The sequence below is a fragment of the Adelges cooleyi genome, unplaced genomic scaffold, assembly GCF_023614345.1.
Source record: "Adelges cooleyi isolate 19-005CV unplaced genomic scaffold, UGA_ACOO_1.1 ACOO_flye_CR_arks_rails_tigmint_CR_PRNA_574, whole genome shotgun sequence".
NCBI classification, from domain to species: domain Eukaryota; kingdom Metazoa; phylum Arthropoda; class Insecta; order Hemiptera; family Adelgidae; genus Adelges; species Adelges cooleyi.
Window position 1 is genome coordinate 4,087,359 of NW_026096268.1, and position 11,303 is coordinate 4,098,661.

Genomic DNA, 11,303 nt, shown 5'->3' on the forward strand with positions numbered 1-11,303 from the left:
ATTTCAACTGGGATTATATCAACCCAGGTGCATCGCTCTGTTCGGATTACTTTTGATATCGACTGGCACTGGCGGCATAAAACCGTGCGTTTACTCTTTTGGCGGCGACCAGTTCGTCTTACCCAAACAGCAGAGAATCTTTCAGCAATACTCTACCCGATTCGTTTTGGCCATGGGCATTGGGGCTTTAATATCGTCGTACCTGACGCCCGAATTCAGGGTGAATTTCCACTGTTACGGTCGCAACAGTTGTTACCCGTTGTCGTTTGGAGTGCCGGCCCTGTTGATGATTACAGCAATAAGTATGTATTACAACCACTATAGTGTATACAAATGAATACGCATTCAACTGCCTAACCTTGCTCTTGTGTAGTTTTTATAGTGAGCGGCCGGCGGTTGTATGTGAATAAACCACCAGATAAAAACGGCATTTTTCGAACGATGGGGTGTATATTTGTGAGAATTTCGTTTTCTTAGTTTTTACGTCGCATGCACCCAATAATGAAATTTTTTTTTGGTTCAGTACGCGTTGCGCAATAAATGGAGTTCATCCGTCGCCAGAAGCCAACACTGGTTGGACTGTGCCCGCGCTAAATACACCGAAACCGAAGTATCTGAAACGAAAGCCGTCTTAGGAGTGACTACCGCTTTAATGGCTTTTCCGATATTTTGGGCGTTGTACGAACAGCAGGTAAATTCAACCACTGAAATCGCAACAAGCGTACAAGCCATGGATTAGCCGAATTCTCGCATTGGTGTTAATCTGGATGAAAATGCTAATCCTAATAATTTATTTGTGTTTCTCAAAATTCCATTAATACATAATATTAATTACTTATTATCTTCCTATTGTTTGGTCAGAGTTCGCGTTGGACTCTACAAGCCACGATTATGAAAGGCCGGTTGGACTACCTGGACTGGACCATCAAACCGGACCAAATGCAAATGATCATTCCGCTTTTCGGAATGGCGTTTCTGGTCTTGTTTGATCTCATTCTTTACCCCCTTTTGTCAAAAATTGGAATCAAAACTGCACTGCAAAAACTTGCTCTTGCTGAAATGTTTGCGGTAGTTGCGTTTGCTATTGCCGCTGTGCTTCAATTCAAAATATTCGTAAGTTCCTTCAGTTTATATTTCGTTGATTTCCATTAAAATCCGTCTTGGGTTTTTTGAAGGGTGAATCCACTGTCGTATCCAGCGGCGAAGGTCAAATAAATATTTACAATGGATTTGATTGCAACGTGTCCTTGGATTCGCCATTCCTAAACGTCGACGGTATCGACGCCTTCAGCATGACCAAAGTTAAATACTCTCCGGTAGTCAAAGAGGATCTGTTTAAGGTCCTTGTGACATTTGACGATTCATGTTCTGGCGTTCGTTCGGGTTACCAACTGAATACAACCGTCACTGTTGTGGAAGGAAAGGTAAATTTCAATAGTTGTTTATTTTTGGGGGGTTTTCGTTCATTTTCGAACAAAGATTTTTTCCTCCCTTGTTAAGTAAAGACTATATTAAAACTGGGCCTTAGGTGTTATATACCCCGTTGGCAGTTTTTTGTTTTATTCGAATAAAACGTTATCTAAATAATCATCAAGATAACACATTATTCAAGTACAAGTAATTCCAATCATAATTAATCGAATGAAAGATTATTTGAATAATTTCTTGTAATTTTATTTTAAAACATTACTTTGTATAAATCTAACATATACTACCTTAAGAAAATATAAAAACAGTGTTTATAGAAAGACAAGTTTTTATTCGAAATAATTATTTGATACATTTTTTTTATTCGAATAAATTGTGGAAACATGTTTCAAATATAATTTGCAAAGCTCTGTCCGTTGATAATCTCCAGCTAGGTTCTACCTGTTTCATTTTATAGACCAGTGATTTTTAGAGACATCTTTGTATAAAAATGTTTTCTTAACTCTATTACTACTATGGTATAAATAATTGTAGTGTATAAAACAGGATATTATATTACAATAAATTAAGCCTTAATAACCATTTATAATATTCTTTCAATTCGATAATACAATATATATAATATATTAGAATTTTAAATGCATTTTATACAACTTTGTCATTAAGTTTAACCAATCGAATGAATCACGTGGTTAACATGCGAATAATGAAGATTTAATAATTAAAAATGTTTATATAGTAATGTATGAGTCTACCGATAAATTACAGGTGGTGTCTTATTTTTTGACTCGCATTGATGAGGACATGATTATATTAAACCGTATCGGTGAACACGACGACCTATCTAAACCGAAAAACGGTTATCCCATCTTAAGGTATTTACGATCGATAGATGTATTTTTTAATAATTATGTTTAACAACCACACTTAACGTTTTGCTAGGCTCTTGAACGACTTTATGACGTTTGACAATGACGTTCAGCTGGTAACCAACCAAAAAACTTACCAACTATCAACTACATTTACCGATTTTCAAGTGGTAGAACACGGCAAGTGAGTTGTAAACTTTACACGATTAGACGCGATATTAACAGGAAATTATATATCAACAATGATATTATATATTATGCAGGTATAATGTGACAGGCAACGGAGACGTGTTGCTCGAAAATGTACAATTAATCCCGGCTACTATCTACACGTTAATGATGCAACGCAATGGTGCCAAAACGGTAACACCTGAAAATCGCAATCATTACCAAATTTGTGGAATTTATGTTTAAAAAAAATCCTTATTTTATAGGACATAAGATTATTTTACACCGACCAAGGGAACTACCTACATATACTCTGGCAGATACCACAATTTTTTTTCATGGTTATGGCCGACTCCATATTTGTGGTTTATACTATGGAATTTGTATTCTCTGAGGTAAATTTACTATAAGTTTTACTGTTAGCTAAGCTCTAGCGCCTGAACGTTTCTCACTTAATACATTTCTTGAAAAATCCAACCATTCTAAACCGGCTAACGAATCCACACAAAATCTGCGAAACAAAATAGTGTTGCACACTTGAGTCGTTTTGAAACCACAGACGTCGTTTTTACCATTAATAATTAATACCATTCGAATCTCTTTTATAGCTCATCAAGTCAGACTGGATCCGCCGTATTAAACCTCTTATCAACTAAAAACGGTAATGCGCAAAAACTTTGTCCAGTTTTAATGGCGTTGGAAACCCTTTGACTTTTTAATATTTCGACTAGGACCTAAAAGCCGAGAAGTATAAGACACTTATGAAATCTCTAGGTTTTTTTTGTAAGATCGAGTCAAGTGCAAAATCAATTTATCATATCATAATAGTCTTTGGACATAATTGGTTCATCTGAATCAACATAAATGTGAATCAAGAATATTGATTAAAATAAATAGTTGTGTTTCCAAATTTCCATACAAAGAATGTACAATATCACAAGCCGTATACTTGAGGAACTCAATGTATATATTTGATACCCATAACTAATTTGATATATTTTCAAATAAGCACCTAATAAAAATATTAGCGTTTTAATAAAAAAAATGATCAATAATTATTCCAAATTTGCTTTGAAATTAAATAAACACTTGTAGTTATTGTTTTTATTAATATTTATATCTATATTTTGTTAATCACAGGCTCCGCAAAATATGAAATCAGTATTGTTGGCTGTGAATTGCTTTACGGTGTCCGCTGGAAATTTAGTTGTCGTTATTATATCGGCGATTTCATTGAAAAACCAAGTAATCTATAAAACTTTTTTCTTTACATCACAAATGAGTTGAGCAAAGTATATTATTATACGGCTTTAATGATCACTATATCATATTATATTTTACAGGCACACGAATATATTCTGTATTGTTTTCTAATGTTGGCAAATGTCGTATTAACAGTGTACTTGAGCGTTACTTACAACAAAAAAATACTTAAACGCAAAGAATTACAACTCAAGAAAAGTGATGTCACATATATATTTTAATACAATAAGGCATATTTCGTTTCTAAAGTATTTTATTCATCAGTGTATTGTACAACTTGTTATATGTCATTTAGAAATACAAAATAATAAATATGTAGAAATCTTCATGATAGTGATTTAGGAATTTACACTATGTATACATATCTATAAATTATAATAGGTATATGTTTGCCTATATATAAATAAGTTAGTGCTTTAATTAAGTAACAAAAAATTGCAATCTATTACTTTAATTTAACATGTTGTTAAAACAAATACTAATTGATTTTTATTGAAGAAATGTATTTCAGCCGCAGACACTGACTTAATTATCCCATAGTCTTTCCATCACTGCTAGTTCTTATGTAATTTAATTTGTATAACATGTAAGCCACTATAAGTATTAAGTATTTTAAATATTATTATTATTCTGCATTTATATAGTTTTATTTTTATATTTTTAAATAAGTTTTTAATAGTCAAGTATTGATGTTATATACTATTTTTATTGTATAATAAAAAATAATTATGTTATATAGGTTTTTGATAATTTCTATAAATACAGTTTTTTTAATTGATTTTATAATACACGCTTTATTTTTTAGCTATAATATTATATGTCTTGACTTACAATAACTTTTTAATAGTTTGTTTGGTTTCTTCGTGTAACAACTCTATGAATCATAAATCGTACACTAAAGGTACTTTATAATGCCAAAAGTTCACCCTCTCCCCTCTTCATAATCGAGAAAAACGTCCTAGAAATAAAAATATTTTATATTAAAATAAGACACCTATTCAAAAAATAGAGAGATAGATAGACCGTGGACGAGTTGATCAACCTTCTGTTCTTTCCGATATTTTAAGATCAATAACATTTATTCAAGGTATCAAACTTAGTATTGGGTTTAGTAGTTCAGATAATTTCAATTTAATAAACTATAATTAGTAACTATTTACAAAAGCGCAGGTTAGGGGGAGGAGAGAAGGCGAGGCCCATGTCAGGAGCCTAACATATATTATTACGTTGCTTAAGCATCAATATTGATTAAAGTCTATAGAGGTATTAATTATAAACCTATATTATTTATACATATGTATGTTTAAACAATATAAAAATTAAAATAATTGTTTTTGGTGGCTCAATCATGTAAGACTTGATTACGATCAAACTTATAGCTTATGCTCTATCATTTGTCGCAACAGGGAATCACTTCAACCGCCATGTTTATTGCGCACCACAATAAAAAAATATAATTAAATATTTCTCAATGTTTTAAGTAACAATGACCTATACTGCATATTTTATCTAAAAATGTTTATCAAGAACGGTGGCATCGTTTCTATTGACAAATTACAGTGGATGTTTTTTGTACTATTTCATCCAGTAGATAATTCTAGATAAGTAGATAAGATTTTATATACTTCACATTCTTTATTTTATATTAAGAGGGCCGCAGCATGCTTTTTACAAAAAAATATTAAGTATAAATATCAAAAAAATAAAAACGCTTCCCTATTGATAAAGATTTTCTTTATACATTGTGAGAATTTGGTAGATCGACCCCTCAAGGGGGTCGGAGCACAACTATTTTTCATGCATTTTAGACCAATAAGCGGTGTTAAATTAGACATACTTCCCAATGTTGGATTTAAATTTTTTAAGTACGTATGGATTTGTTGATAAATTGTCTAGGTTAGGTAAGTATATTGCCATCGTTATAATATGTTCATAATAACAAAAAAAAATAAAGTATACATATTAATTACAGTGGTTTTATTTGTTTACTAATTCAACGCGTTTTAAAACTAAAATCACTGTTGCCAGAAACAGTAAAGCGTTTTAAATACAATTTTATTGTGGACGATCATTTTTAAGTAGGGGCTCTCACGATTGTCGTTGGCTTAATTCGTGCATACTTAACAACGTTTTAGTAATATTATTAGGTTCACACTTAGTGCATGAAATACCACCTTACCAGTAGGTCATCAGAATCAATAGTCATTATACTTATTGCATTATTTAATAAAATATTAGTGTGTATATTATGAGTGTTGTAATTAAATAGCATAACTATATTTCATTTTTTAACTATAATATATATTTATTAAATTAACAGCAGTTATTTAATACCATTAACCGTTCCAATATGGGATCTGTTGTTACACCTACAAGTGAAAACAGTGAAAACCTAGTGAGCTAAATGAATAATATCAAAGGCTATAATTATTATTTTAACAATATTCTAGAAATTAAACTTAATTGACGTGATCAGTCCACATTATGCAACAAAAATACTTTTCACATAAATTTAACGGTCATAAAATATGTAATAGTTTAATTTGTTATTTTGCAGAAATTTCCCAAATCGGTATGGTTTATAATATGCAACGAACTGTGTGAAAGGTTCAACTACTATAGCCTAAGAAGTAAGTCGATAAAAGCTAATTCAGGCTTATTGTAAATTGTTGTATAGTGTTTACTATATAATAGTAAGTTAATTATAAAATAAAGTAAAATCCACCTTTATTTTATATATTAACCCAAAATATAAATAATAAATCTAAAGTTGTGTCTGAATGCTTTTTTTTTTATTGTAATACGTCTTTTTTTTTAAAGAAAAGCATGTAAAAAAAATAAATCCGAGCACTGTAAAATTGATTTATGGGATTTAAAATCTTTGGTTTTTTTTATTTTATATGGCATATACATAATGGTGAAAAAACTTGGGGGAGGTGCACCTAATTAACATGGGATGGGAGAGATGCTGTACCTTCACTAGGTCCCCATTTAAATTATACCTTTGACATTATAGTCATTGAGCATATTTTATATCCAATGTTATATTGTTGGTTCTTTCAGCTATATTAGTGCTATATCTTACTACAACACTAAGATATAGCGATGACCATTCCACAATGATATATCATGGTTTTATATTCCTATCATACCTAATGCCATTGTTTGGTGCCGTTTTGTCCGATTCGTACTGGGGCAAATACAAGTAAGTACGTATGATGCTGAAGCCTGAACTATATTATAATATACTCGTAGGTGTAAAGTACGTTCATAATCAAAGCCATTTCCCTATTAAATAATAGTCAAACAACTTATTGAAGATTTTTGGCATGATACAGCATACTCTCTACAATAGTATATTATAGTAACACCAATCATATTATTTTAAATGATTCAGGACAGTGTTGCGCCTATCAGTTGTTTATTTTGTTGGAAATGTAGTGTTGACCGGCGCATCTATGGCGGACACGTTTAGTCTCGATAAACAAAGGTAAACGATGATTTTAAAACTTTTATGAAAATCTCGCGTTGACGATGTTAGCTTTATTGTCAGTAAAATGCTGTCAATAAACTTGCGACTTCTAGATTTTGGTTTTACTATGGTGTGTGTGTATGTGTTTTATTTTATAGACTAATTGCAATAATCGGACTGATTCTAATATCTATCGGAACCGGTGGTATAAAACCTTGCGTGGGAACGTTAGGCGGTGATCAGTTCAAATTACCCCAACAACAAGACGATCTCAAGTATTTTTTCAGTAAATTTTTTGTTGCCATCTACATCGGTGCGTTTATTTCCACTTTCTTGGCGCCCGAACTGAGAAAAAGTGTACACTGTTTTGGCAAAGACTCGTGTTTTCCACTAGCTTTCGGTGTACCAGCAATTCTCATGTTTACAGCTATAGGTGAATGACATTTCATGATTTTAATTGTAACGATCCCACCATTTTTTTGATACGATTCTCCATTTATCATTTGTTTTTTATCCAAGTGAAATAATACAATTATTACATTTCATTAACCTTATAATTCTGAGTATCAAGAGTTGTATTCTTTAACACGGATTAAAAAATACTCGAAATTACCTCCATGATTAATCATTATATGTATATTTTATGTATTTTTAATCTAGTATTATCTATATCACATAATAATATTGTTTATGGTTTTATTTCAGTGATATTTGCCCTTGGCAGAAACATGTATGTACATAAAATGCCAGAACACAATGTCATATTTAAAACGTTATCGTGCATTTTCGTAAGTGACACGATTATTTTATCAAATGGTCGCCCTTAAAAAATTATAAGTTTGTATTTAAATTTCGTGATTTTTAGTATGCGCTGCGACAAAAAATATCTTCTCCAACTCCTGTCAGACAGCATTGGATACAATATGCCAAAAGCAAGTATAGCGAGAGGGAAGTGTCGGACACGAAGGCTGCTTTGGATATTTTATTGATATTCACTGCTTATCCGATATTTTGGGCTTTATACGAACAACAAGTAAGTCTCGATTGATTCGTTACAATTTGGCTTTACAAGTATAATATATTGTTACCTATTTCCCAAGAAAACCAGCAGTTTTATACGATTTTCTTAATTAAACGTGTGTCGTGTTGCATCAACTAAGATTCTTGTAATCGTAGGAACTATACAGGTAGTCCTTTTTGCATTAACATAAGAAGTCCGATTGGACTTTTCCGTTAGATGCTCAAATGGAATAAGGGAAATAAGAAGGTAATATGTTGTGTACTTTTAAAAAAGTCCTGGATCAGGAAACCTACAGAGCGATCATTGGACCTCTCTATTGAGTGTATTCTTGAAGAATTTGTCCTTAGAGATACCACAAGGATTTCCAGAGCTATATTAAAGTGATTACAATGTTTGTTTTTAATGTGACAGGGTTCGCGATGGACTTTACAAGCGACACTGATGGACGGTAGAATAGACGGTCTCGATTGGTCCATCAAACCCGACCAGATGCAAACCGTCCATCCGATGTTCGCGATGTTTTTCATATTGACTTTCAACTACACCTTATACCCAATTTTGGCCAAAGTTGGTATTACAACACAAATACACCGAATCATCTTCGGCTTTTCGTTGGCCGTCGTGGCATTCGTGTTCTCTGCGATTTTACAATCTTTTATATTTGTAAGTACCTGTAAATAGGTATATAAATCTTGAACTGCTAGACATTTAACGGCACGTCTTATCGTCTTTTGTCTAGGGAGAGAGCACGGTTATACCAACCGGCGAAGGGCGGATTTTGTTCTACAACGGATTCGACTGCAGCGTAACCCTTTATTCTCCTGGAGCGCCCCACAACAGTACTTTAAAAGCACTCGACATGCTCGACATCAAATACTCACAGAAGTCCAGTAAAATTGTAGAAACATTCACATTGAATTTCGATCCTTCGTGTAACCCGTCCGGACATAACACTCAATTCGAAGCTAACGTCACAGTTGTCAGAAGCAAAGTATTAATCAAGATTGATCGCTAATTTTATAATTTTGAGTTAGCCCTTAATTTGTCTACATTTATTTCTCCACCACACGCTTATCGTAAATTCCTCATCCGTCATTCGATCTGTCATCTATTTTATATTTCATTTCCTTCTTTTCTTTCTGCATGCTCAACACATATCGACCAATTATCCTGCATTTATTTTGCTACTGGTGCCACTCACAAATTGCATAATCATTCTTAATTCTATCTAACCCTATAACGCAACACATCAACCTTATTTTAGCTATTCATATTTTCCTTATGGATGTGAACTTAATGTTGAGCTCATACTCACACTAGATATTTTTTAATCCCTCCTCACACACTCTTTACATTTGTTTTCGCTTCTCATAAAAGCCCATTTTTGCTTACTTAAATTCACTAAGACTTAATACTGCCCCTATAACTCTTCAGAAAATTTCTCCCTGTCTTTTTTAGACAAATTACATATACTGCATAAAAAAAGCTGTATTTATTTTGTATTTCTTATAGCTTTTTATGTTTAGTCTGTATCTTATTTCCTAACAAGAACTGTTACCGACAATGTAGTCTTGAACCGCATCAATCAACACGACGGTGACCTATCCAAGTCAAAACACGGCGATTCTAAGCTTAGGTATATTCATCAAATGTACTATAATTAAATTATAAAAAATTAGCTTTCACTAATTGTCAATCACTAAACTACTCGATTTCAGTAGAGATTAACATAAACGTTAACATAGTTAGATTGATTAACGGGATCACAATTTTTTACTACTTGGATATTATATTAAAATGTATTTTAAATATGTAATTCAGAGTGTTAACCAGTAAGAATATTTTTGAAAACGAAACGTTTGAATTAATCAACAAGAATAGCAACTCAAGGAATCCTTATAATGTTAATTTGTATACCGGAGGATACTTTAGGGATGTCAATTTTGGAGAGTAAGTTAATCATTCTGAAAAAATTATTTGTACCTGAATAATTCATAACTGTATAATATATCATATCCTTTTTAGCTATGAATTAATTCATGATGATGAAATCGTATGTAACAACTTAAGTTTTACACCGACCACTTTCTATACTCTAGTTTTAGTTCAGAGAAACGATGGTAAAATGGTGATTATTCCTTTTCTCAAATAGTCAAATATATAAAAGCATAATTTATCTATACCTCTTGGGCGAAATAACTTAGTACTTTATTACTTTATATTGTGATTATTATAATATGTATACTAATGAGCAACGAAATTATTTAAAGGATGTAAAATTGTTTTCAATGGACGAAGGAAGATATATGCACATCTTATGGCAGTCGCCACAGTATTTGTTTATGATTATTGCCGATGTAATTTTTGTCGCTACGTCTATTGAATTATCTTTTACCGAAGTAAGAATTTATTTTATTAAAAACACAATCATTAAATATTGGGTTTACAATTTATTTTATTCAGTGTCGCGTCGCCGCAAACTCAGGTCGATTTATGTTTAGTTATCAACTCCTACATAGACCTAGGCAAATCGAAACTTACTTATAGTATAATGAGTAAAATTTGTATTACTATGTTTTAGGCGCCGCCAAGAATCAAATCGTTCATATCGGCTTGCTATTTGTTAACCCAATCAGTTGGTAATTTATTGGTAATAATAATAGCTGCAATATCTTTCAAAAGTCAAGTGAGAAATATACAATTTACTTTTGAATGGCAATATATTTTTGATAATTTTTATTGTTTGAAATTTACTGTCATATAGGTTCATGAATATCTGCTGTATTCCGGACTGATGTTTATAGACACGATTTTATTGATTTACTTAAATGCTAACTACAAATACAAGAATTTTCATGATAATGACATAAAGAATCACGTTGATAAGGATCAAGACGACAAACAAAATATTACTAGTTAAAAACTTGACTTTTAAAATGTTGTTCTCTAATTACATGTAACTAAATGGAGATCAATATTTTATCGTCTAAACATCAACAATAACACACTAAATAATATTTTGTTACAAATGAGATATTACTAGGTATAGGTATACTTTTTATTAAGTTAAATTAATAAGTTT

At 31.7% G+C, this 11,303-nt stretch overlaps 1 protein-coding gene across 8 annotated transcripts in view; it reads left to right on the forward strand.

Moving 5' to 3' along the window:
* LOC126843112 (peptide transporter family 2-like) overlaps positions 1-11,289 on the forward strand; it is a 98,023-nt gene extending 86,734 nt beyond the window's left edge. For 2 of the 8 annotated variants that reach the window (XM_050580447.1, XM_050580445.1), the window contains exons 6-16: positions 28-302; positions 374-456; positions 524-691; positions 862-1,113; positions 1,176-1,424; positions 2,197-2,303; positions 2,371-2,481; positions 2,561-2,660; positions 2,732-2,860; positions 3,606-3,710; positions 3,809-4,385. In XM_050580447.1, the coding sequence (XP_050436404.1) occupies positions 28-302; positions 374-456; positions 524-691; positions 862-1,113; positions 1,176-1,424; positions 2,197-2,303; positions 2,371-2,481; positions 2,561-2,660; positions 2,732-2,860; positions 3,606-3,710; positions 3,809-3,949 (1,720 nt within the window). In that variant the 3' untranslated portion in view covers positions 3,950-4,385. Of the gene's footprint in view, positions 1-27; positions 303-373; positions 457-523; positions 692-861; positions 1,114-1,175; positions 1,425-2,196; positions 2,304-2,370; positions 2,482-2,560; positions 2,661-2,731; positions 2,861-3,605; positions 3,711-3,808; positions 4,387-5,901; positions 6,124-6,285; positions 6,359-6,791; positions 6,938-7,125; positions 7,219-7,358; positions 7,634-7,905; positions 7,989-8,065; positions 8,234-8,632; positions 8,885-8,960; positions 9,213-9,747; positions 9,858-10,042; positions 10,172-10,246; positions 10,350-10,491; positions 10,621-10,802; positions 10,908-10,985 lie in introns of those variants that run through there. The other 6 variants (XM_050580442.1, XM_050580441.1, XM_050580448.1 and 3 more) reach the window with 6 other exon arrangements.
* The last annotated feature ends 14 nt before the right edge of the window (positions 11,290-11,303 follow it).